The sequence below is a fragment of the Littorina saxatilis genome, linkage group LG7, assembly GCF_037325665.1.
Source record: "Littorina saxatilis isolate snail1 linkage group LG7, US_GU_Lsax_2.0, whole genome shotgun sequence".
NCBI lineage: Eukaryota > Metazoa > Mollusca > Gastropoda > Littorinimorpha > Littorinidae > Littorina > Littorina saxatilis.
In genome coordinates, this window is record NC_090251.1 from 23655206 (window position 1) to 23679660 (window position 24455).

The window sequence follows — 24455 nt, forward strand, 5'->3', positions numbered from 1 at the left end:
AGACCCAGCGGGAATATCAATCGAGAGCCACTCGCCTGAGGCTCGTGTCTCCCGATGATATTCATCCGCTGGGTCTTGACTGAAATACAAGCCATATAAAAAAACACTCGTGTTGTAACCTATACATATATATATATATATATATATATATATATATATATGTACACACACACATACACACCCACACACACTGCACAACCACACACACACACACATGCACACACACACACACAAGTGCAAACATGTCCATATATATGCACGTACTGCAGTGAGTACTTTTGAACTCAGATGATCTGTGATGTTAGACAGTACTCTGAAGTTTAACCTTCGTTCTTACAATAACGACAACCCTAACGTCATAACATCTTTGCTTCAAGTTAATCTATCCCATTATGACGATGACGATTAATAATAATAGCAGTTCAATGAACTTCAAAACACAGGTCTTTAATCTCTCTGCCCATCTGCTGAACATTGTCTGCACGCGTTGAACTTTAATAATAGCAGTTCAATGAACTTCAAAACACAGGTCTTTAATCTCTCTGCCCATCTGCTGAACATTGTCTGCACGCGTTGAACTTTTGAATTAGATAACAGACTTACGCATCTGTAAGTGTAAGTCAGCTGAGACTAAAATATCTGACCTTGTGATGCAATCTTCACGACAAGCATCTCATTTTAATCCATCGAATGTCCTGTGACTGATAGTGATCGATACTCAACATTTTGCCATTGAAACTTCGCACTGGCTTAAACAGTGAATGCATGAGATTTAACAGAGCTACAAACATAAGGTAACAAGCATGAAGCCTGATGCTGATAAAAATTGTCACAGCGTTATGGCAGCCAGCCAAACTAATCATAACATATTGCATGCACATGCAACGTATGTGTATGCATGCACACACTCACTGTCACATGCACCTGTTCACACATTCCATCTTTGCAAGAATCAGTCAACTAAAAGTATGTGAGCCTAGCACAACTGCAACAATTACTTAATCATCACCTAACTCAAGAACATTGCTTTATTTTCTGCAGCACCATCTTGAGAACGGGATTTTGATTGCTTGCTTTTTTCTTCAAATTTTATTTCTTATCATCATCACATGCTACAATGTCTCTGTTATCGTATACTGTGAGATGAGTTTTGTTTGTTTGCTGGTTTATTCGTGTATTGCATCACCGTAACGTGCAACCTCCCTTTTACGACCTTAACAAATCTGAGAAAATCAGGTCTTAAAAAGGAGGGAGTCTTAAAATGGGGGTAAATTAACAAAGGTTATGAACAGAAAGTCTGAGAAAACAGGGTCTTAAAAGGGAGGGAGTCTTAATAAATTGGGGGCTCAAAGGGGGGTTCCACTGTATAACAATAAGTCTTTCTTTAACCTTCGAGCTGAATTTTGTTTGCTGTTTCATTTCTTCTATTTTTTAATTTACCGCCACCAGTTGCAAATCTCATTCTAAGAATCTTTCTGATGACGTAGTTTAACTTTAATAAGTTTAACTTTCACACAAATCAAGCCAATGACCTCACACGTAAAGCAAACACTTTCAATATTAAAGTGAATTCATACTTTCAACGATACATGTGTAACCGTGTGCCGAAACACTACGATCACCTCGGGAAGCGAAGTGCAATCAAACAGGATTGAAAATGTTAGGGCTAATTTCTTAGCCCTATAAAAACTGTTATGCAAACCCGAAGGTTTCCATGAACATACAGGCAATCGGAAACCACCAGACCCCATCACAAACAGAACTCTACAATCCACGGGTGTTGACTTTTAAAGGCCAACAACTCGGGTGCAGAGTCTGCTGTGAAAGGAGCGGTAGCCTCCCCTGTCACAATGCCCCTGTTTGAAATGAACTTCGTCCCGAAGTTCCGAACCGGGGGACCACTGTCCATCCCAATTTCGCAGAATGGGAACAGCACGAAAATGTTCAGTGGTCATATTATGCCATTACCTGAACATATTATGCCGAGTCCCATCCCTGCTCGCAAGCGCCAGATGTAACCGTGTGCCGAAACACTACGATCACCTCGGGAAGCGAAGTGCAATCAAACAGGTTTGAAAATGTTAGGGCTAATTTCTTAGCCCTATAAAAACTGTTATGCAAACCCGAAGGTTTCCATGAACATACAGGCAATCGGAAACCACCAGACCCCATTACAAACAGAATTTTACAATCCACAGGTGTTGACTTTTAAAGGCCAACAACTCGGGTGCAGAGTCTGCTGTGAAAGGAGCGGTAGCCTCCCCTGTCACAAATGTATCTCAAGAGAGTAGTGGGATTCGTTTTCACAAATCATTGATTTATACATGTATCTTTGATCACTTTACTTAAGAGCTTTGCAACCACCTAAGTGCTACAAGATTCAATGCTTACAAAAAGTTATGTGTAAACAAATTTGAGAAGACATTAGATGCCAGAAGGAACAGTAATGGAAACCAAGATGCTATCTGCCCAGCAATCCTCTAGCTCTACACAATGATTATGTCAAAAAAAAAAAAATGTCTGTTTCTGGTCACCCGACCGACCCTAAAATTTGGCGCCGACCCTAAACTTTTTTTTTCCAAACTCAAATGTATATTTTTCTTTTTGGGTGGTCAAGGACAGGGTGAGAAAATGAACAACAAAAACGTGTGAAAACGAAAGTCCGCTGACGATTGAAGGGGCATAACCCTACATCACAGTTGTAAGGGACATCACTCTATGTACTTCCTGTAAAACCACCAAACACCGAAGCATTCACGCTGCGTTGAAATATGGAATCTAAAGGTGATGTTCGACACGTTCTGGCGTTGACGCTGGAGAAGTGCGTGCACGAAAAAACGGGAGTTAAAGTTATTAGTGCGTATTCTGAAACATTCACGATCCGGGATGTGTTTCATGATATCCATACACCCGAGTTTGACTTGGAAAAACATTCGGTGCAGGTGAAAGCTGACGAATACGACCTGCTACTGAGGCCCCAGCCTTCTACTAAAATTCCCATTTGTCCAAGCTCAAGATGTAAGATGTCTCTAAGTCTTCTTTTCTGTTTCATCATGGAAATATCAGACCAGGTAAACCTAGAAAAACATGTCATACTCTTTCAGTCTTTGTCCCAGATTTGTAAATGTGTTGAGTGTCTTGTCTCTATGTATAGTGAATCCAGTCTCTTTGCGCGATTTTTAAAGTTAGTTTTATTGGTCTATATTTGGGGTAAAAAAATTTTTTTTTTTTTTTAAATTTAAAAAATCCCTACCTACCTACCTTATTTTTTTTAGCCACGTTACCAGAAACAGACAATTTTTTTTTTTGGCCTTATGTCAACTGCTCAAGGCTACTGAACATACTGGACAGCTATAAACTGATTGTGACAATTCATCCTTGGATTTGGTGTACATTTACGACAATGTGAAACCCTTTGAGCATTATCATATCAAACATTTCAAAAAGCTTTTGAGAGAAAAAATTTGTAAATGCTTACCAGGCATATTGGCTGTGATTTGAGTTTGGTCCATTGTATCTGAAAGTGAAAAATGTAGAATCATTGCACACACATTTAAAAAGCATCATATTTACATGCTCAATGCTTTATGAAAGAGTTTCTTTCAAAAACGTGGCACAACATCAGAGAAAGGAACACGCACATCAAATTCTACCCTCTCCCTCCAAACACACGCACAGAAACATATACACACAGACACACACACAGAAACACACACACCATCCCCACAACAACTTACCAATCCTCAGCTCCTCTTCCCACCCTTCCCCCTCCCCTTTCCTCCCACAAGTATTCTCTCCTCTTTAAGGCACAGTGTGACTAGACTATTTACATTTTTAAAAACAGTCCCTACACACTATGTAAAAAAACAGGGAACTGTTTCAATCATCTAGAAAACCCTTTTTTAACAAAGAGCAACACAACACTGATGAAATTGGTATTGCATCCGCGAGATTTTTAATGTCATAATTCCTGTACAACAATCATCCCCTCCCTCACCCTCCCCTGCTAATTCCGCGGAACCTCCCCTAAATCCAGCACAGCCTGGGGAAGCCCCTCGCGAGGAGGAGGCCACAGGGAAATATTGATCAAAGCGTGTATTTCAGCCCCCTCATTGTGTTCAATCAACACAGATTGGAGGTCCCAGGTTGCAGCTGATTCTACGCCAGTGCTAGTCCCCTGGCCACCCTGTTAATATTTCAGCCACTTACTGACCACAGATAATCAATGAACGGGGGAGATGGACTGGGGGAGATGGACTGCATGACCATGAGCGGTCAACACGAGGTTGCGGAAATGCATGCTTCGTCAGCGGTCCCGATTCATGGAGAAAAGTACAGGTTGCCGATCCTTCCTGTTAATACCATAAGAGCATTGGGTATCGGTCAAATGGTCTGATGAGACATTAGTATTAGTCTTGGAAGCACCGAAGGTGTTCTTTCTCCTAATTGATTGGCATGCTGAAAAAAATGTGCATGCTTGAGAAAACTTACCATTACTTTTTAAATCTTTTCCCCTTTTCTTTATATTACAGATTAAATCACATGTCATGTTTTTTTCCGCTTTTGTACTTTGCCTTTGTACAAAAGCAAGATCTTTCATGCTCAATATTCTTTTAACTAAACGTATCACTGTACAGAAACTTGCCACATTACAAATAGGCTAACACATCTTCTTTGAAAAACAAAAACAAAACAAAAAACAACCCAAAAAGTAAGATTCCTTTTGTATTACCATCAAATTCACACGATGTCTTTATTGAACAATCTTGCATCAATATGACAGCCAGCCTAACGGGAAAATAGAGGGTGACTGGCGGAGGATCAATGCTTCACTGGCAAAACAGGCAATACCTCATAATGGCTGAGTCAAATCCACACTTCCTCCTGATTATTAAGGGCGGGGAGGCTGTTAATACAGATAATGTACATTAGGGGTACATGCTGAGATTACTGGATACTGCATGACGGCGGCTCTCTGCTGTTGCTAACACGAGCACTGTAACACTAACAGGCGCTATACAAACACATAGCCGTTCTGTCACTGACACCAGTGTGGTGAACATTTTACTTGTGTTGACTATTTTCATAAGCTCTATGGCTGTGTGTGTGTGCTGAACAGACTCACACATGCACACTGCGCACGAGCATGCAATTATGAACCAGTGTGTGTGTGTCTGTGCGTGTGTTTGTGATTTACTTAATACTTTATATCCAACATGTTTGAGTTTTCAATCTTAAATTTACAATGGCACTTTATAAGCTATATTCTTAGTGCCTTATTGCAATTTAAGTTTGCACAGTAAAGGAGAGGGGGTGATGACCCTAAATGTACATCTGTGATACAGTGCGTTTAACACATCAAAGTGGTTTTAACATTGCGTTCAATGCCCATGTTGTCAGCCACACAATGAGTTTCTTTTTATGAGATACGTGTAATAAATAAAGTGTAATTGTACTGTATTGTATCTCCCCCGCCCTGAAGATGAAATATGTTACACACTCAATTTACAAAACAATTACAACAGCTGTTATGCTGATACAGTGGAACCCCCCTTTTAAGACACCCAAATTAAAGAATCCCTCCCTTTAAAGGTGCTTGTCTACATTTGTATACCGAAATCGCCATTTGACCATTAAAATGCAGAGTCTATTATCTACAATTATCAACAATACACCCCCTTTCGATCAGGAAAGACGAAGCCAGTGTAGCCGTTTGAAAATTCATTGTAGTATTCCAGCGTAGTACTCATAGTAGGATATCCTTATTTGTAAAATGCCAAGCGCAAAACTCCTCTCAAATCCCGTGCATTTCGTGCGTTTAAAAAAAAGCGTGGACAGCGCTCCAGTGTCAAACTGTTGCTGCATTTGTTTGGGCGTGGCTATAAGCATAGTGACATGAATTTGATTGGTCAGTATTTTTAGGCAAAGCACATGTTCTCAGCAAACAGAAAACAAAATATTGGAAGCGTGAGTCACGCTACCCAAAAATAAAATCTTTTTTTACATATATTTTTTTTTCTTTAACTTTTTTCCCCATGGTTCATTCATCATCTGACATAACTTTTTAGCGAAATCTAACCATAAGATTATTGAACAAGAAGGGCAAAGCCCATGGATACGACTCACATGCTTTACACATTTTTCCTACCAAAATACATGTGACCTTGACCCACCCAAGGTCAAGGTCATCCAAGGTCATGCAACACAAAGCTGTTAATTCAAGACATAGGAAGTACAATGGTGCTTATTGGCTCTTTCTACCATGAGATATGGTCACTTTTAGTGGTTCACTACCTTATTTTGGTCACATTTCATAAGGGTCAAAGTGACCTTGACCTTGATCATATGTGACCAAATGTGTCTCATGATGAAAGCATAACATGCGCCCCACATAATTTTTAAGTTTGAAACAGTTATCTTCCATAGTTCAGGGTCAAGGTCACTTCAAAATATGTATACAATCCAACTTTGAAGAGCTCCTGTGACCTTGACCTTGAAGCAAGGTAAACCAAACTGGTATCAAAAGATGGGGCTTACTTTGCCCTATATATCATATATAGGTGAGGTATTGAATCTCAAAAACTTCAGAGAAAATGGGAAAAATAGCTGGTTTTTAGGCAACATTTATGGCCCCTGCGACCTTGACCTTGAAGCAAGGTCAAGATGCTATGTATGTTTTTTGGGGCCTTGTCATCATACACCATCTTGCCAAATTTGGTACTGATAGACTGAATAGTGTCCAAGAAATATCCAACGTTAAAGTTTTCCGGACGGACAGACGGACGACTCGGGTGAGTACATAGACTCACTTTTGCTTCGCATGTGAGTCAAAAAAAGCAAAAATGTAGACGACCACCTTTAAATTTAAGACCATGTTTTCTCATGATTTTCTGTTCATAGCCTCTATAAATTTACCCCCATTTATCAATCAATCAATATGAGGCTTATATCGCGCGTATTCCGTGGGTACAGTTCTAAGCGCAGGGATTTATTATTTTTTATTTTATTTTTTATTTTTATGCAATTTATATCGCGCACATATTCAAGGCGCAGGGATTTATTTATGCCGTGTGAGATCACGCATTCACATCGGCCAGCAGATCGCAGCCATTTCGGCGCATATCCTACTTTTCACGGCCTATTATTCCAAGTCACACGGGTATTTTGGTGGACATTTTTATCTATGCCTATACAATTTTGCCAGGAAAGACCCTTTTGTCAATCTTTAACGTGCACACCCTAATGTAGTATACACAAAGGGACCTCGGTTTTTCGTCTCATCCGAAAGACTAGCACTTGAACCCACCACCTAGGTTAGGAAAGGGGGGAGAAAATTGCTAACGCCCTGACCCAGGGTCGAACTCGCAACCTCTCGCTTCCGAGCGCAAGTGCGTTACCACTCGGCCACCCAGTCCAGATAAAGACTCCCTCATTTTTAAGACCTGATTTTTCCAGACTTTTGGAGGTCTTAAAAGGGGGGTTCCACTGCAGAATGATAGAACTAAGTTCTCCTGTATCACCAGCAGTTTTCCATACAGTAAGTTATCCATTAGGGCCTAGAGCCATAGGTTAGGCACTTAAAAATGTCCAGTTATTATTATTATTATTAGTCCAGGCTGTGTAAAGGCCAGTGTTAATATCATTTATCACTGATTCCAACTGTGAAATAGCGTTGTTGGCCCATTCATATGTATATTTTTGTGTTTGCATGTTTGTGTGCAGGTGTGTGAGCACAAGCATACACATGACTAGTCCTAGATCTGGTTTTCTTTGAGGAAAAGGGCAAGTCCGAAACAGTAAACTAACAATATGACAGTAAAGACAGGTATGGCAGTTGTAAAACAGATTCAGAACAAGAGCTCCATGCTTCCAACCCACCCACTGTAATTTGTTTGATAATGCTGAGAACAGGACAAGACAATTTATCAAAAGAAAAAGAAAATGAATCAACACTTTTTGATTGATACATTTTGCATCACATAAAGGCATATGATTTACACATGTCCATGTATATCAGGGGCGGACCTAGTTGTGGATAAGGGGGGGGTTCCAAATTGGAGAAGGGGTCCAGGGGCCGCTCAGGCCCCGGTGGGGTCCAGGGGCAAATCCCTGTTGGGGGGTCTGGGGTGCTTTGCCCCCCAGATGCTGAAGGAATTTTATTTTTTTAGGTCAATCGGAGGCCTCTCCTGGAAGATAACAAGGTATCTATTCAGTAAATATGCGTGTACAAATATGTGCACCTTTGACTTTGAGAAGGCAATGTGCTATTTTATATGAACTACTATTTCAGTATAACTAATCATTTCAAAAATAATTCACACATTTTAGTTCATGCTTGTTATCAGCAAGAATGAATTTTGATATTAATCTGAGCTATGGCTGATTTTGTACACAAACGGTAAGGAAAATGGGTTCATGTTGCATTTGGAAGGAAGGAAAGTACAAGCGCTTTATTGTTTTACTAAAAAAAAAAATACAAAAATAAAAACGATGGGGGGGGGGGGGGGGGGGGGGGGGTTCCGGGCACCCAGGAACCCCCCCCTAGGTCCGCCCCTGTATATGGAATTTATGTGCATGTCTCAGTTAGCAGGCCTTCAAGGTCATTGCATCATGCACAGAGTAATGGTTAAATTCTCTCCTGATAACACAAGGGAGAAAAACCACCAGCAGTTAGACTACGTTACACAATTTTACAACCTATCTATATGTACCTGAAACTGGCGGACACCAGTGGAAAAGCAGTACATGTGCCATGTATGTCACAGTGATTTAAAATTGCTGTTCACCTGAGCGATAGTTGGTTACACTTTACAGTACATGTTGCTCGAAGGACTTACGGTCTAGACACATTTTCTGACCATTACATTTACACTCAGTCTGTTTGCTATCATCCAACATGAGCCAATGCGAGCTACATTTGCATGCCTAAAATAGGTCACATTTTATACATGTATAACACTGGATTTCCCTTCTTTAAGCCATGTGACGTCAGAGGCCGACAAAACTTCATATTTAGGCGGCCAGCCGAGGCTACAAAATAGTGCATGTTTGTGTGCGTTCAATCATAAAAACGAAAAGGAATTATAACCAGAATCGATCGATACAGAAATGTTATTTGTATTTTTGACCAAAATATGACATTTGACATAGATCACGGTCTCGGAGGAACACTGATTGTCGAGATCTATGTAAAATGTCATCATTTGGTCAAAAATACAAATAACGTATAATACTGACGAGGAAGGGCTATGTGTTATAACTATTAACACTATGTTACAATTTTGTTTTTTTAAATATCAAAGATAGATTCATCCATGCGTTGCTCAGAATCACAGTGGCCCGCTCAGAGCAAAGTCGCTCTGGATTGGTCTATGCAACGGGATCATAACGAGGCAAATCGCTTCAAGATGGCGACGAAGAAGGCACGAATGCTGCGAGATATGAAAAAAGTTGCACTTCTTAAACTAGCAGACGATTCGGTCAGTGAAATCGTTAGACAGAACGTAGTTATGATGGGAAATTTAGCTGGTGTAGTCCCTTAACCTTGAACAAGAAGGGCAAAGCCCATACGACTCACATGCTTTACACATTTTTCCTACCAAAATACATGTGACCTTGACCCAAGGTCAAGGTGATCCAAGGTCATGCAACACAAAGCTGGTAATTCAAGACATAGGAAGTACAATGGTGCTTATTGGCTCTTTCTACCATGAGATATGGTCACTTTTAGTGGTTCACTACCTTATTTTGGTCACATTTCATAAGGGTCAAAGTGACCTTGACCTTGATCATATGTGACCAAATGTGTCTCATGATGAAAGCATAACATGTGCCCCACATAATTTTTAAGTTTGAAACAGTTATCTTCCATAGTTCAGGGTCAAGGTCACTTCAAAATATGTATACAATCCAACTTTGAAGAGCTCCTGTGACCTTGACCTTGAAGCAAGGTAAACCAAACTGGTATCAAAAGATGGGGCTTACTTTGCCCTATATATCACATATAGGTGAGGTATTGAATCTCAAAAACTTCAGAGAAAATGGGAAAAATGGGAAAAATAGCTGGTTTTTAGGCAACATTTATGGCCCCTGCGACCTTGACCTTGAAGCAAGGTCAAGATGCTATGTATGTTTTTTGGGGCCTTGTCATCATACACCATCTTGCCAAATTTGGTACTGATAGACTGAATAGTGTCCAAGAAATATCCAACGTTAAAGTTTTCCGGACGTCCGGACGGACGGACGACTCGGGTGAGTACATAGAGTCAGACTCACTTTTGCTTTGCATGTGAGTCAAAAACGGTGGATACCTCGGGTCACGTCGAAAACCACGCCGAGAAGACCGCGACACACTACACGGCATCGCAGTGTAAACACCGCCGCCATCTTCGAAAACGAAGCGCGCGGTGGGCGAGCATATCCCAAAGCCGCTCGCTGAGTGCTTCGCGAGCGCTTTCCTGCACTGCCCCAAGAAACGGCTTTCTGTCATGCGCACTGCGGGCGACCCGAGGCAGACCGCTCTGGGCAACTCATCTCTGGTGAAAGCTATGCTCTAGTTTGAGGCACTGCTGTATAAGTAGAGGTTACATGCCGAGTCTCAGTGATTATCAAAAATAATGGTCGAAGTTAGCGGATCATGAAAAATGCGAGCTTTAGCGAGCTTTTTCATGACCGCGAACTGAGACCATTATTTTTGATGATCACTGAGACGAGGTGTGTAACCACTTTATTCCTCCTTTCTTCAGTTATTCAAAGAAAAGAGGAGGTTTTTTGCGAAAGTTTGATCGAATCCTATTCACTCAACCAGTCAACCTGCGCAGGCGATCGATTAATGCGCGGTTGTATAGTTCCGTGCAAATCATTCCATTCTGTTAACACTTCTTGTCAGTTTTCCTATTTTGGACTAAAATCAAGTACACAGATATGCTGTTATTCTGCTGTGGCGGCAAAGGCAGATATTGTGTGTTCTGTATATGTTTTGGTATCGCTTAGGATAATGACTGTTCTTTCGTCAAATGGGACTAGCAGACGAACTTTTGCACCCGTGTTCCAACGTTAAAAACTGTATGAAGTTCAGTTTTCTGGGGAAAATAGTGTATGAAACCGCTTTATGTTGTTTAAATTGATGAGATGTGTGCATTTGGTTGCGTGTGATCTGTTTATTAAATGAAATATTGTTGAAAACTGACCGTCGGATTGCAGTCTGTTGTCGAAGAAACTGAGTGAAAAGAAGGGGAACTACTCTTGTCGCTAGACAAAGTATGAGCCTTGCGGGAAATTACTTGTGATGAACGCGTGAGCACGGCAAATCTAGATTCAGAAAACAACCGAACTCATGGATTTTATATGAAGATTCATGTGTTCAGGCCTGTAGTTGTTAATTTAAATGCGGTATGTTTGTATTGTTTGCTCCAGAGATGTATACTTCGTACGTTAGAGCGTTCGGAACTTTTCAGTCGCAAAAAGTAGTACCGAAACAGAACAATTTTCAACCCATTGCACTATCGGGGATTCAGGCTGTTGCTGGGTCGTTATTTGTTTGGTTGCTGGGTCATTATCGAAAAATAACTACCCCTACAAGTTTACAGAGGTAAAGAAGCAGAGGGGGGAATAACAGTGATTGTGTGCACTTCTAAAGTGACTGACAAGATGGATATCACCATTATGCATTGCCTGATTTCTGACCTGAACCAAACCTGTTTTATCTTGCTGCCTCTAATAACTAAGGTATCGATTAAACACTGGATTTTCCTTCTTTGAGCCATGTGACGTCAGAGGCCGACACAAATTCTTATTTAGGCGGCCAGCCGAGAGTACAAAATAGTGCATGTTTGTGTGCGTTGAATCATAAAAACTGAAAGGAATTATAACCAGAATCGATCGATACATAAATAATATTTGTATTTTTGACTAAAATATGACATTTTACACAGATCTTGACAGTCATTGTTCAAGTTTTGACTAAATGTTTTAACGTAGATGGGGGAATCGAGACGAGGGTCGTGGTGTATGTGCGTGTGTGTGTGTGTCTGTGTGTGTAGAGCGATTCATACAACTACTGGACCGATCTTTATGGAATTTGACATGAGAGTTCCTGGGTATGATATCCCCAGACATTTTTTTCATTTTTTTGATAAATGTCTTTGATGACGTCATATCCGGCATTTCGTGAAAGTTGAGGCGGCACTGTCACGCCCTCATTTTTCAACCAAATTGGTTGAAATTTTGGTCAAGTAATGTTCGACAAAGCCTGGACTTCAGTATTGCATTTCAGCTTGGTGGCTTAAAAATTAATTGATGACTTTGGTCATTAAAACTCTGAAAATTGTAAAAAAAAATTTTTTTTAAAAAACGATCCAAATTTACGTTCATCTTATTTTCCATCATTTGCTGATTCCAAAAACATATAAATATGTTATATTTGGATTAAAAACAAGCTCTGAAAATTAAATATATAAAAATTATTATTAAAATTAAATTTTTGAAATCAATTTAAAAACACTTTCATCTTATTCCATGTCGGTTCCTGATTCCAAAAACATATAGATATGATATGTTTGGATTAAAAACACGCTCAGAAAGTTAAAACGAAGAGAGGTACAGAAAAGCGTGCTATCCTTCTCAGCGCAACTACTACCCCGCTCTTCTTGTCAATTTCATTGCCTTTGCCGTGAGCGGTGGACTGACGATGCTACGAGTATACGGTCTTGCTGCGTTGCATTGCGTTCAGTTTCATTCTGTGAGTTCGACAGCTACTTGACTAAATGTTGTATTTTCGCCTTACGCGACTTGTTTTCTTCTAGTTCTACTGTTAGTTTTTGTTCTGCAGAAAAACTGAGATGAAAAACGTTGCAGGGGGGTGTCGGATGAGTGCGTGTGTCTGTGCGTGTGTGTGTGTGGGGGGGGGGGGGTGTGTGTGTTGGCACTGGCAGAGAGAAAGAAAGGAATGATCCTTTACCAGGGCATTGGTTTTTCTGCAGAAAAACTGTTGCTAAAAAATGAATAAAAAAATAAAAAGCTGCAAGAAAAGCTGTTTTCTGCACAAAAACTGCTTTGCTGCAAAAAAATAGTTGCTAAGAATACGACTCATGATGACAAAATTTGCTTTATCGCAGTTATTCTGCCATAAAACTAAAAGTGAATATTGCCATTATCCGCTAAGGTGTGTATGTATACATGTGTCATTGTGTGTGTGTGTGTGGGGGTGTGCTGCATTGTCATATATATATGGGATTTTTGAAGGTGGATCTATTTGCCTATAAAATCTTACCATTATACAACAAAGACATAGTCACCATGAACAAGTCACCACTGGCTGACAACAGACCTTGAATCTGTTTTGAGCATCGATAGCTATCATTATGAGTCTATCCAAATTACTTATTCTGAAGTAAATCTAGGCAGGTGAACATGCACTGATGCAGCCCTATGGCATTTCAAAGTGCGACCTCTGTTAGTGTTCTAAGTTCTGTTACTGTTAGAGTAATTTTACGCACAAGTTCCTCACCTTTATAGCTACTCTGTTGCATGAAGCACGGGTGATCTTGAGCCAGGTGGGAAGTTCTAATAAATCTGTCAGCACATCTTCGTCCAACTCCAAATTCGACAACTCCCCCTCTCCTTTGATGGTACTCACATTAAGTTTGTCGGAGGAGAGGTTCTTGGTATATCTATGCAGGAAAGAAAAACAAACAAAAAACTCAATCAAGAACATTTTGAATGGTTTGCACCTAGACACAGATACCATGCATACACACACACACACACACAACTACACACACACACAGAATCTGCAAGAGAACTCAGAATTAATGCCTGCACCACTTCAAAAGATTAACAACCTGAATTTAGTGTTGGTGCAGTACGTCCTACATCAAATAGTTGCAGGTACCGTGTGTGTTGCGGGGAAATAGCTCAGTCGGTAGCGGCGTTGGTTTCAAAACCAGTTGTCGCTATCGGCATGGGTTCGATCCCTACGTTCGGCGAGGAATTTATTTCCCGGAGTCAACTTTGTGCAGACTCTCCTCGGTGTCCGAACACCCCCGTGTGCTAGCATGCGCACGATAAAGAACTCAAGTTCACAGCGAAAGTCTCAGGGCTTGGAAACATGAATACACGCATGCAGGAAAAATAAAAAAAATATGGGTAGCGCTGTATACTGGATGGCAGCTCGCTTTCCCCAGGGAGAAAGCAGCCTGAATTTCCATGAGGGTCACCTTACAGGACTATATAAAATCTTATCCTCCTTATCCTTATCCAGAAAGAGGTCCCAATTCATCAATCATCTGAACAATATCTTTATTCTTTCAATTTTCTTCCAGCTGTAGGCTACATCATGTCCTCAAGATCTGCATCTTAATTTCAGATTTCCTGATTACAAAAATAATTACTGTCAGTGTCAGAAAGAGTCATGTCGATTCTTTATTTATTCGTATCCTTAACTAACAAACACACCCAAAATCAGCCCAACTCAACTTCATAGTTAAAATGGAAAGTACAGATTTATGTTTATGAATATGATTTCGCAAGATCAAACTTGTACAGTTGTAGTTGTACAAGCACTGGATGCAGAGGTAAAACAAGCAAAGTACATGTTCCAAAAAACGGCAATTCACAAACACCCAAAAGCAAAAATATGTTCGTCGAAACAAGTCAACTTGAAATCACGGGGGGACAGTCTAAATTAAAACTGACACAGGCTCCTGCGTGTTCCCTCACACTGATTAGTCTAGAAAAAAATGAAAAATTCTTGAACAGCCGCCGTCAAAAGCTGTTCCTGAAATGAGAACTATCAATAATTATAATTTACTTACTTGTAAAGATGTTTCAAAATCTGATTCTTCAATAAGGAGGCCATAGTGAGACCACTTTTTTCCGCTGAACCAGAAAGGAGCAATCACATTATGTGCAGACGATGCACCCGAACTCAGGGTGCCCACTCTTCACAACGCCATGTCGTCACTCCTATTTGTCTCTGGCAACACTGAAAATATAACAAACTCATTCTGCAACAGTTTAAAAAATAAAAACTCTTCAGTAAAATAAGCCAAATTGTTCATTAAAATCTAGTTTTTGAAAATATTGGTAGTTTATTTGATGTAAATGCACCTACTTGCTTATAGCGTTCTATGCGACTTTGACATAGTTAAAAATGGGATCAGGAATTGGACTTCCTGGAAGATGCGAAAAAACGTCAACCATGGCTTCGTGTGAAATGATTACTTCCTAGCATGTAAATCAACTTACTTGCAAAACGGTTGCAAATTCAAAAGCAAAAATGTCAGCAGATATGTGTTTTGCCAGTCCTGACATAGTTCTAATTCATTCAGCTGGGGTCATGATTAGCAAGTTTGTTTTTGTTTTTGCCTGCCTTTGTAACTGCTGTTTCTAATTGTCAACAAATGTGCTGTCAGAGACAGTGTGCCATGAATATATGTCTCATGATAATTTTGCCTTGTGTTTTGTCTTCAACGTTTATTTTTCAGTTTCGAGTTGTTGTTGTTGTTGTTGTTGTTGTTGTTGTTGTTGTTGTTGTTGTTGTTGTTGTTGTTGCTGCTACTGGCCGATGTGAATGCGTGATGTCTTGTGTAAAAAAATTCCATCTCACACGGCAAAAATAAATCCCTGCGCCTCGAATATGTGCGCGATATAAATTGCAAAAAAAAAAAAAAAAAAAAATCCCTGCGCTTAGAACTGTACACACGGAATCACGCGCGATGTAAGCCTCATATTGATTGATTGATTGATTGTTGTTGTTGTTGTAATGGTGCTTATGGAAACTGATCGCGCGTGTTATACATAATAAAATATGGTTAGTCTCTTTTTTTCTGTGTTTTCCCCTCATGTTTTTCTTCTTCTCTCGATCTTTGTGTGTGTGTGTGTGTGTGTGTGTGTGTGTGTGTGTGTGTGTGTGTGTGTGTGTGTGTGTGTGTGTTTCTGTGAATTTTTTTTTAAACCACACAAACAAGAAACAGGATAAATCACACGTGCACATAAACCCTGATTGTACCACATATATACTGTCATAGTTCTCACTAGTAGTTTCCCCATATCTGATAGCAAAACGAACAATTGAAATCAAGACAGGACTTTAAACTGTTTGGACTAAAAGAGGAACAAAAATAGAAAAATTACACTCAAAACCAGAGCAAGTCTAGTTTTGACTTCCAATCCTGCGGCAGGGTTAACAATTTAAAAAGGTCCGTTGCAGGATCTAGTTATTTATTAGTTGGTGTTCACCGTGTGAATAGTTTGCTTAGTTGTTTGATAAGTTGGAACATTATAGCTCAGACTCTTTGATTATTATAAATGCTCTCCCTCTGTTATTGTTTATGGTAAATCTGCATAGATTTTCTTGTTTTATCTGAACAATAATAAATAATGTTATCCCTGTCAGCGCCTCAGACGGGGGATATGACATCACCAGTCTGTCTGCATCCATTATGGCTGAACTTCCGACCAAAACCACGAAAATGGTAAGTATCTGTGTTATATAAACGCAAAATTGAATGGAATTTTGAAGCAATTCTACCTTATCTGTACGCAGAGAACTCTAGAGACTGTTGAGTAGCTGTTGCAGTATATATTAAGGGCAGATCTGCAGGCTGCAAGAGATAAAAGTTGCTTGAAATGCCTTGATCGCCGGTGCCATTTTCTGTCGGAGGAGCCATGTTTGCTTGGCTGACACTGTTATTTTGGGGTATTTTTTAATTTGTCGATTGTGAAGTGTTTACGTGTTCTTTGGGACTGATGCAGACAAGACAAAAAACGATTGCTTTTATTGTGAAGGTATTTGGTTGGAAGGAATGGAGTAATGAAGACACTGGCCTGACTGATCGCCTCTGCGAGTGGTAGTGGGTCAGTGTCCTGAGAGTGCATTGTCCTCGTCAGGTCACAGCACTTCCTCCATTGAACAAAGAGCCGTTGATTTCTGTCTTATGCTGCTTTCTGTCCACATCGTTGCCATGCAGGTAAAGTGCTGCAGTCATTTTGTATTGCTAGCCTAATTCTCCGTTCATTTAATTTTGATGATGGTTGGCAGTCCGGGCATATTGTGAATCGGAATGAACCCGAGTCTCTCTCTTTCACACATGCACACACTTTCAGCTGGACACTTAGCCCTCATTTTACGAAGTCGGAAGGGCTGTACGGAACGTTAGAAGAATTGTGCAAAGTGTTATATGGGTAGATCTTCTATATTTGCTCATTTGAAAGAAGCCAAAGATATGCGCAATAACAAGCTTGCAAGATGCAGTAACTACTATTTATATGATATGAACAGTCAGTTGATTGTTTTAATGACAGCAAAAAGCGCTGTTAATGAGTGGTTCACCGTTGTGTGTACTATCATCATGGCGGTATGTTATTCTTTTAATGAAATTTACAAGCAAGAAGCTATGCAAGAGAATATATATTATAATTATATCCATGTACTTTATGTTGTTCGTACACTAAATTGACGAATTAGTAGTACTAGTCATACTAGTAGCTGTATGGGACAAGCATATATATATAGCCGAGGCCTCCAGTCTGTGAAGACATCCCCTCATTGTCTTATTTATATGTTATAAAGGACCCCAACAGGCTCTTTTTAAGGTCAGCTAAAGCAGTTGGGGTTGGTTTAATGATATAGGTAAGCATCTAAAGATACAAAAACCAAACAGTAAATCACAGGTTTTGTGTTGCATCAGTCTAATTTTACACAAAATGCATGCTCAAAAAGCGGCCAAATTCGTCTGCTACGCGAGACTTCAAAATCCCCGCGGCGGCAAGCCGTTGGCTGTGGCGTCACAGACAGGCATCGGAAGCGAAAGTAGCGACGCTCGGTCTGCGTCTTTGCTGCAGCCGTGGATGCGCGCGTACTCCCGACATCATGCCGAGAGAGTGTGCTGCTGCCGTATGTTCGGAGTTGCAAAAAAAGGACTCGGGCTTGAGTTTTCATTTGTTTCCATCCGACTCAAGGCTCAAGCAGGAATGGGCTGTGAAAATAAATCGGCTGGACCCGAAAACAAAGAAACGACAACAACTACAACAACACTATTGTTGAGAAACCAGCGAAACTACATCAACAATAACAACATCAACAACAACAACAACAACACCATTGTTGAGAAACCAGCGAACTCTCATGTAAAATTTCATAAAGATCGGTCCAGTAGTTTGGTCTGAATCGCTCTACACACACACACTTGACTAAATGTAAAAAGAGCAAAAAATCCCATAGATCCCTTGACTTTGGGGTAGCGCGACTCTGTTGCTGCTAGCTTTGCACTAGGAGGAAGTGACCCGAATTTTCCAGCGACGGGACAATCTAGTAATGACAACAACAAAAATCTAAACATCAACAGTCGCGCTACCCCAAAAGTCAAGGGATTTTGTTTTTGTGCCTTGACTATGGAGATGAGAAGAAAATATCGGGAGCATTAACGTGATTTGTAAAAAAAATTACAAATCACGGGGCGCGCAGACCCTTGATTTTAACCCCCAGGCTCAAAACTGTATGGTTCAGCAGCTAAAGTTGCTTCTGCCATGATAACTGTTTGTGACGTCATCGGAATGGTTACCCAGAATTCACCACTTCCGTACTCTCGCGGACGTTCGGGATACATTCAATGGCCGCCAGATCGGAACGCGAAAACGCTTCGCTTCAGCCACGAAATTCGTCGGATTATGGCCCAAAACGATTCCAAAATAAACTAAACCCTGCGAGGGAAGGTGAGAAAACAATTTCCTACGGCATGCATATGTCTGGTTAACCTAAGTCACGCCAAAATGCAAATGAACACGTTTTTGACACCAAAAACAGCCTGTTATGGTCCTTTAAGTCTGTATTACAAGCTCATTTTGTGATCTATTCGTCAAAATCCATGATACATTTTTTGTTTGCATCCAGGAATCAAATGAGTTAATATCCTGGGCAAATGTAAGTGTAGACCGGAGGGAGTTCCAATGAGGTGCAACAATGCTGAAGCAGAGCTTACATTTACTAGTGTCCAGGCATCCGCAAGATCAGATCATCAGTTGCCCACTCGCCCCAGGCGACTAGAAATGACTGTCAGGGAACAAAATTTTAGAAAGTGATCGCCACCTTAGCTAGTGTAAAGCTTTAGTCCTCAGGATTTTGCAAATGAGTACTCATACAGCACATTTCAAAATGTGTACACACAACACAATCACACTCAACGACACAATTACTTCTGAATTAGATAGTAAAGTTGTTCTCTTCCATCGATTGGTAACGGACCGTTAAAATTTGTCACTTCTTTATCTTTTGAGCCCCAAATTAGTGCTTAATTCGTATTGAGTACTTTCATACCCAATACACCATGTTTTTTTTACTTTGGTTACATTTAACCTTTTAAAAGTTAGCAACAGCCTTTTTTTGGTGGAATGGGGGGGGGGGGGGGGGTGTGGCGTCTCATTCAGTCATTGTCTCAAGTGATAAAAGATAGAAAGAGACAAGGGAGGCAACTCTGTTCATTTACTGTGTCATGTTTTTAAACCTTTCATTCTGCTATTTTTCTTTCTGAAAAGTGAAAGCATGCAAACAAACACATTCTGAAGTTCTAAATTTATTTTACTGCGCCCAAATACATGAACTCTCATTGCCAAACCACTTTTCTAAATTCATTACCTTGTCAAGTAGTTCACGAAAGGGTTTTCCATAAACATGAGCTTATGTTATGGTACACAGTAGTTGATTAGTTTTGAGGTACATGGAACTTTAAGTAAAAAGGAAGGAAGAAGAAAAGAAAAAAAAGACAGACATCAGTTGCTCATTTTTATGTACAAACGCTCTGTGTATGTGTCCTTGTGTTCGATGAGTGGACAAAACTGACATTTGCTTGCAGAAAGGAAGGCTAGATAAGGATCACTAGCACTGCACCTATATATTATATTGTCACACCAAGGGTGAAAAGCAAAAAGGACACGGCTGTTTTAGATAAATAATGAAAGGGACAGTTTATTGTGAGAAAAGACAAATTCAAACTCCAGAGCAATCAGATACCTATTCCTGTGTTTTTGAGTCACTTGAGAAAAAGTGACTCTATGTAATCGGTCAGTGTTAGTCTGTCCGGCCGGCCGTAGACACCACCTTAACGTTGGACTTTTCTCGGAAACTATCAAAGCGATCGGGCTCATATTTTGTTTAGTCGTGACCTCCAATGACCTCTACACTTTAACGATGGTTTTGTTGACCTTTGACCTTTTTTAAATTTTTTTTTTTATTATTTTTTATTTTTATTATTTTTTTATTGAGTCACTTGAGAAAAAGTGACTCTATGTAATCGGTCAGTGTTAGTCTGTTAGTTGAAATATCATATCTCTGAAACTATTCATCGGATTTGATTCAAACTTTATAGGATTATTCTTTAGGCCAAAAAAAAAAAATTGTCTGTTTAGGGTAACCCGACCGACCCTATCGATTTGGCGCCGACCCAAAAACTTTTTTTTGATTTAAAAAAAAAAAGAAAAAAAAAAGAGGTAAAAATGCTAAAAAGAGACATTTGGCGTTTCTTTCTCTCCCTTTCTCTCTGTTTTATTTATACGTTAGTTTTGAAAACATGTATTCATCAAATATAAGAAGTGAATGTTCAGCCAACATAGCATTTACAAAAAAAAAAAAAAAAAAAAAAAAAAAAAAAACCTACCTACCTACCGACCCTACTTTTTTTGGTCATGTTAGGCCAAAAAAAAAAATAGGTCTGTTTACGGTAAACCGACCGACCCTAGTTTTTTCGCGCGACCCTAGACTTTTTTTTGGCATTTGGGGAAAAAAAATAAAAAAATCTTGGTTTTTTTGCAAAATAACGTAAAAATATGGGGTTTTTTGGGGAAAAAAAAAATCCTGACCTACCGACCCTATTTTTTTGGCCTATGTTACCGTAAACAGACCTATTTTTTTTTGGCCTTACCCTAAACAGACAATTTTTTTTTTTTTGGCCTTACATCAAATTATTTACATCTGTAGCTTTTTGTCCATCTGATGCCTCATATAATATTCAGAACTGCGAAAGTGACTCGATCGAGCGTTTGCTCTTCTTGTTGTGTGTTTAATTTGAATACTCGAGTGCCTAAGACTAGACGGTAATTTCATGAAAGTCAAATTAAATTTACACGATACATCATCTTCTACCTCAGTTATTTCACTATGAAAAAAGGTCTTTCGCTTTCGTCTTTGTTAACTAGCCCACATGGTGACTAAAAATTTGGAAAATTGCTCATGTCTGCACAGTGTCCGTGGTACAGCTAAACTTTTCACTATTCTAGGGTTGGAGTATCTCCCGACATGACCCCAGTTTAGTTGACCCTTGTCCACTGTAATGGGACATGACAAAGGGGAGTTGTAAGCATTTGCTTTTCTTGTTGAATCTATAGCTTTGTAAAATTTACACATGTTTTCGTAAGTTTTTTTTAACTAAATGTTTTCAGACTGGGGTCGAGGGTGATGGTGTATGTGTGTGTTGAAGGATTTCTGGAAAACTACTCTCCATGAAACTTTACACAAATTCTTCCAGATAATATCTCCAGGCATAGTGTTTTTTCCACTCCATTTTTTCAACTTATGGCTTTGATGACATCATATCCATTTTTGAGTCACTTGAGAAAATGTGACTATGTAATCGGTCAGTGTTAGTCTGTCCGGCCGGCCGTCCGGCCGGACGGCCGGCCGACTGGCCGGCCGTCCATAGACACCACCTTAACGTTGGACTTTTCTCGGAAACTATCAAAGCGATCGGGCTCATATTTTGTTTAGTCGTGACCTCCAATGACCTCTACACTTTAACGATGGTTTCGTTGACCTTTGACCTTTTTCAAGGTCACAGGTCAGCGTCAAAGGAAAAATTAGACATTTTATATCTTTGACAAAGTTCATCGGATGTGATTGAAACTTTGTAGGATTATTCTTTACATCAAAGTATTTACATCTGTAGCCTTTTACGAACGTTATCAGAAAAACAAGGGAGATAACTAGCCTTTTCTGTTCGGCAACACACAACTTAACGTTGGGCTTTTCTCGGAAACTATAAAAGTGACCGGGCTCAAATTTTATGTGAACGTGACTCATTGTGTTGTGAATAGCAATTTCTTCCTGTCCATCTGATGCCTCATATAATATTCAGAACTGCGAAAGTGACTCGATCGAGCGTTTGCTCTTCTTGTTTTTAGATAAAGTTCAGGCAGAACTGTCCCAACCCCATTTTTGAGTCACTTGAGAAAAAGTGACTCTATGTAATCGGTCAGTGTTAGTCTGTCCGGCCGTCCGTCCGGCCGGCCGGCCGTAGACACCACCTTAACGTTGGACTTTTCTCGGAAACTATCAAAGCGATCGGGCTCATATTTTGTTTAGTCGTGACCTCCAATGACCTCTACACTTTAACGATGGTTTTGTTGACCTTTGACCTTTTTTTTTTTTATATTTTTTTTTTATATATTTTTTTTGTTTTTTTTTTGAGTCACTTGAGAAAAAGTGACTAGAGCTATGTAATCGGTCAGTGTTAGTCTGTTAGTTGAAATATCATATCTCTGAAACTATTCATCGGATTTGATTCAAACTTTATTGGATTATTCTTTACATCAAATTATTTACATCTGTAGCTTTTTGTCCATCTGATGCCTCATATAATATTCAGAACTGCGAAAGTGACTCGATCGAGCGTTTGCTCTTCTTGTTTAACCAAATTGATGGAAATCTTGGTCAAACATTCTTTGACTCAGTCCGGACTATGGGATTCCATTTCAGATCAGAAGCTTACAAATTAAATCCTTATTTTTTTTCAATTAAAATTGGAATTGAAATCAAGTTTTTGCAAAGAAATTAAAAAATAATTGCATTGTATTCATCACCTCCTGAATTCAAATCTGTTATTTATTTTTTGTGTTTGGATTGGAAACCAGCTGGGGGAAAAAAATCTCTTTTGACACCTTTATGCGAATTAGGCTTATTTGGCTTTGTGTTTTCAAAGCAATGTGTCAGCGCTGTCTCGGCTGCAAGTTTTCGGCCAGCCTGTGACTGTGAGTTGCTAGTCCTGGTGAAAAAAGATGCAGTGCCTTTAGTTTCATTTTAAAAGGCCCACAGATTGAATTTATCAATGTCTTTATTTCGCTTATGTGACTTGTTTGTTGAGATTTTTTTCAGTTTTTGAATTTTATTGAAAGGGGGGGGGGGGGGGGGTGCCCTGTATTTCATTGGGTAAATAAGTGCTAGTTGTGTCACTTTTTATGACAATGGGCAACCAGTTTGTCATCCCCTCAACATGATTTATTGATCATCTTCTTTGCATCCATCATAGTATGGCAAGGTTAGTGTCGCCTGATGGGACATTCATATTAGCATTTAGCCAGGCATCTAACTCTAAGTTTGTTTTCAAATAAGGCCCTTTCTTTCTCCCTCCCTGCCCCTTTCTCTCTATCTCTTAATTTGCCCTTCATGGAGGGGGGAGGGAGACAAGGACACGTCGGCAGCTATTTTTAGCTGTGATGTAAGAAACATTCCTTTTCAAAGCCAGACATGTTGGGTTTCATCAGCACCCAGACGGTCACAGTCTCTTGTCTGAGAAGGCTGGCTGTAATACATTAGTGTGAAAAATCAATACCTCGATCTTGTACATGTATGGGAGTGTACTGTACTTTTCCTACGTCAGCCATTTCTTTGTAGGGCAAAGCAAGAGGGGTGATGCTGTGTTCAAAGACAGTCTTCAAGTTCCGTCTTTTGATCGGAGCCTCTCTGTGTGTGTTTTCTAGCCGTGCGCGAACGCGTGTCATTTGTCTGAAGAGGACGGTGATCGTGTGAACAAAGGGAGAGCAACGAGGCTGGCCTGCTTTATTACATGCACAGTTGAGTTGTCAGCTGTTTGCTGTGGGGGCCGCTCTCAGGCGGTTATTTTCAGCCTGACTAAGGCTTATGTCAAGGAAAGACCGGCCAGCTATTTTAGTGGTTGTGACCTATGTTAGTGATAGGGTAAGACTGGTGTTCACCCGACTACACACACACATAGTCCCGATTTTGGGGGGAGAAGGATCAGTGTGACACACCTGACTGGGAGGATTTCACGCCACAGTGGACATAAGGGACCACCTGTGTAGTGTCATTGAGGAGTTGCTATTGTGCTGGGGGAGAGTGGTTAGAAACCTTACAAATATTCATTCACTTTATTGATTGGCTTTGCCTTTGGGGAGAAAGGATGGTGTGTGTGTTTTCACACTATTGATGTATGCGTAGACGGTTCCTGTTCCTGCTAGAGTTTGTCGACCAGCACCCTCAGCAGCATTTTCTTTTTGACTACATGTGTTTTGGTGTGTTGCCGGTAAGTTGTACACAGAGAAATGTATTCCTGGTGAAGTGTTCAATCATGTGTTGTGGGTGGAATGTTGAGCTGAAAGGGAGAATTGATTGAGAATGTTTCAGGTCAGGAGTTGGTTTGTAACAAAATGTTCAGCTTTCTCATGCATAA

General features: G+C 40.0%; 2 protein-coding genes across 3 annotated transcripts in view; one reads left to right on the forward strand and one right to left on the reverse strand.

The window, feature by feature from the left end:
* Window positions 1–14972, reverse strand: part of LOC138970982 (bridge-like lipid transfer protein family member 3B) — an 86811-nt gene extending 71839 nt beyond the window's left edge. The window contains exons 1-3 of the mRNA XM_070343565.1: window positions 14814–14972; window positions 13508–13670; window positions 3479–3517 (exon numbers count right to left, since the gene is read on the reverse strand). Coding sequence (XP_070199666.1) covers window positions 3479–3517; window positions 13508–13670; window positions 14814–14857 — 246 coding nt within the window. The 5' untranslated portion in view covers window positions 14858–14972. The remainder of the gene's footprint in view (window positions 1–3478; window positions 3518–13507; window positions 13671–14813) is intronic.
* A 1445-nt stretch (window positions 14973–16417) lies between these two features.
* Window positions 16418–24455, forward strand: part of LOC138970984 (ligand of Numb protein X 2-like) — a 59480-nt gene continuing 51442 nt past the window's right edge. Inside the window, exon 1 of one of the 2 annotated variants that reach the window (XM_070343568.1) lies at window positions 16418–16475. The gene's annotated coding sequence lies outside the window, so the exon portion shown is untranslated. Of the gene's footprint in view, window positions 16476–23251; window positions 24309–24455 lie in introns of those variants that run through there. The other variant, XM_070343569.1, reaches the window with a different exon arrangement.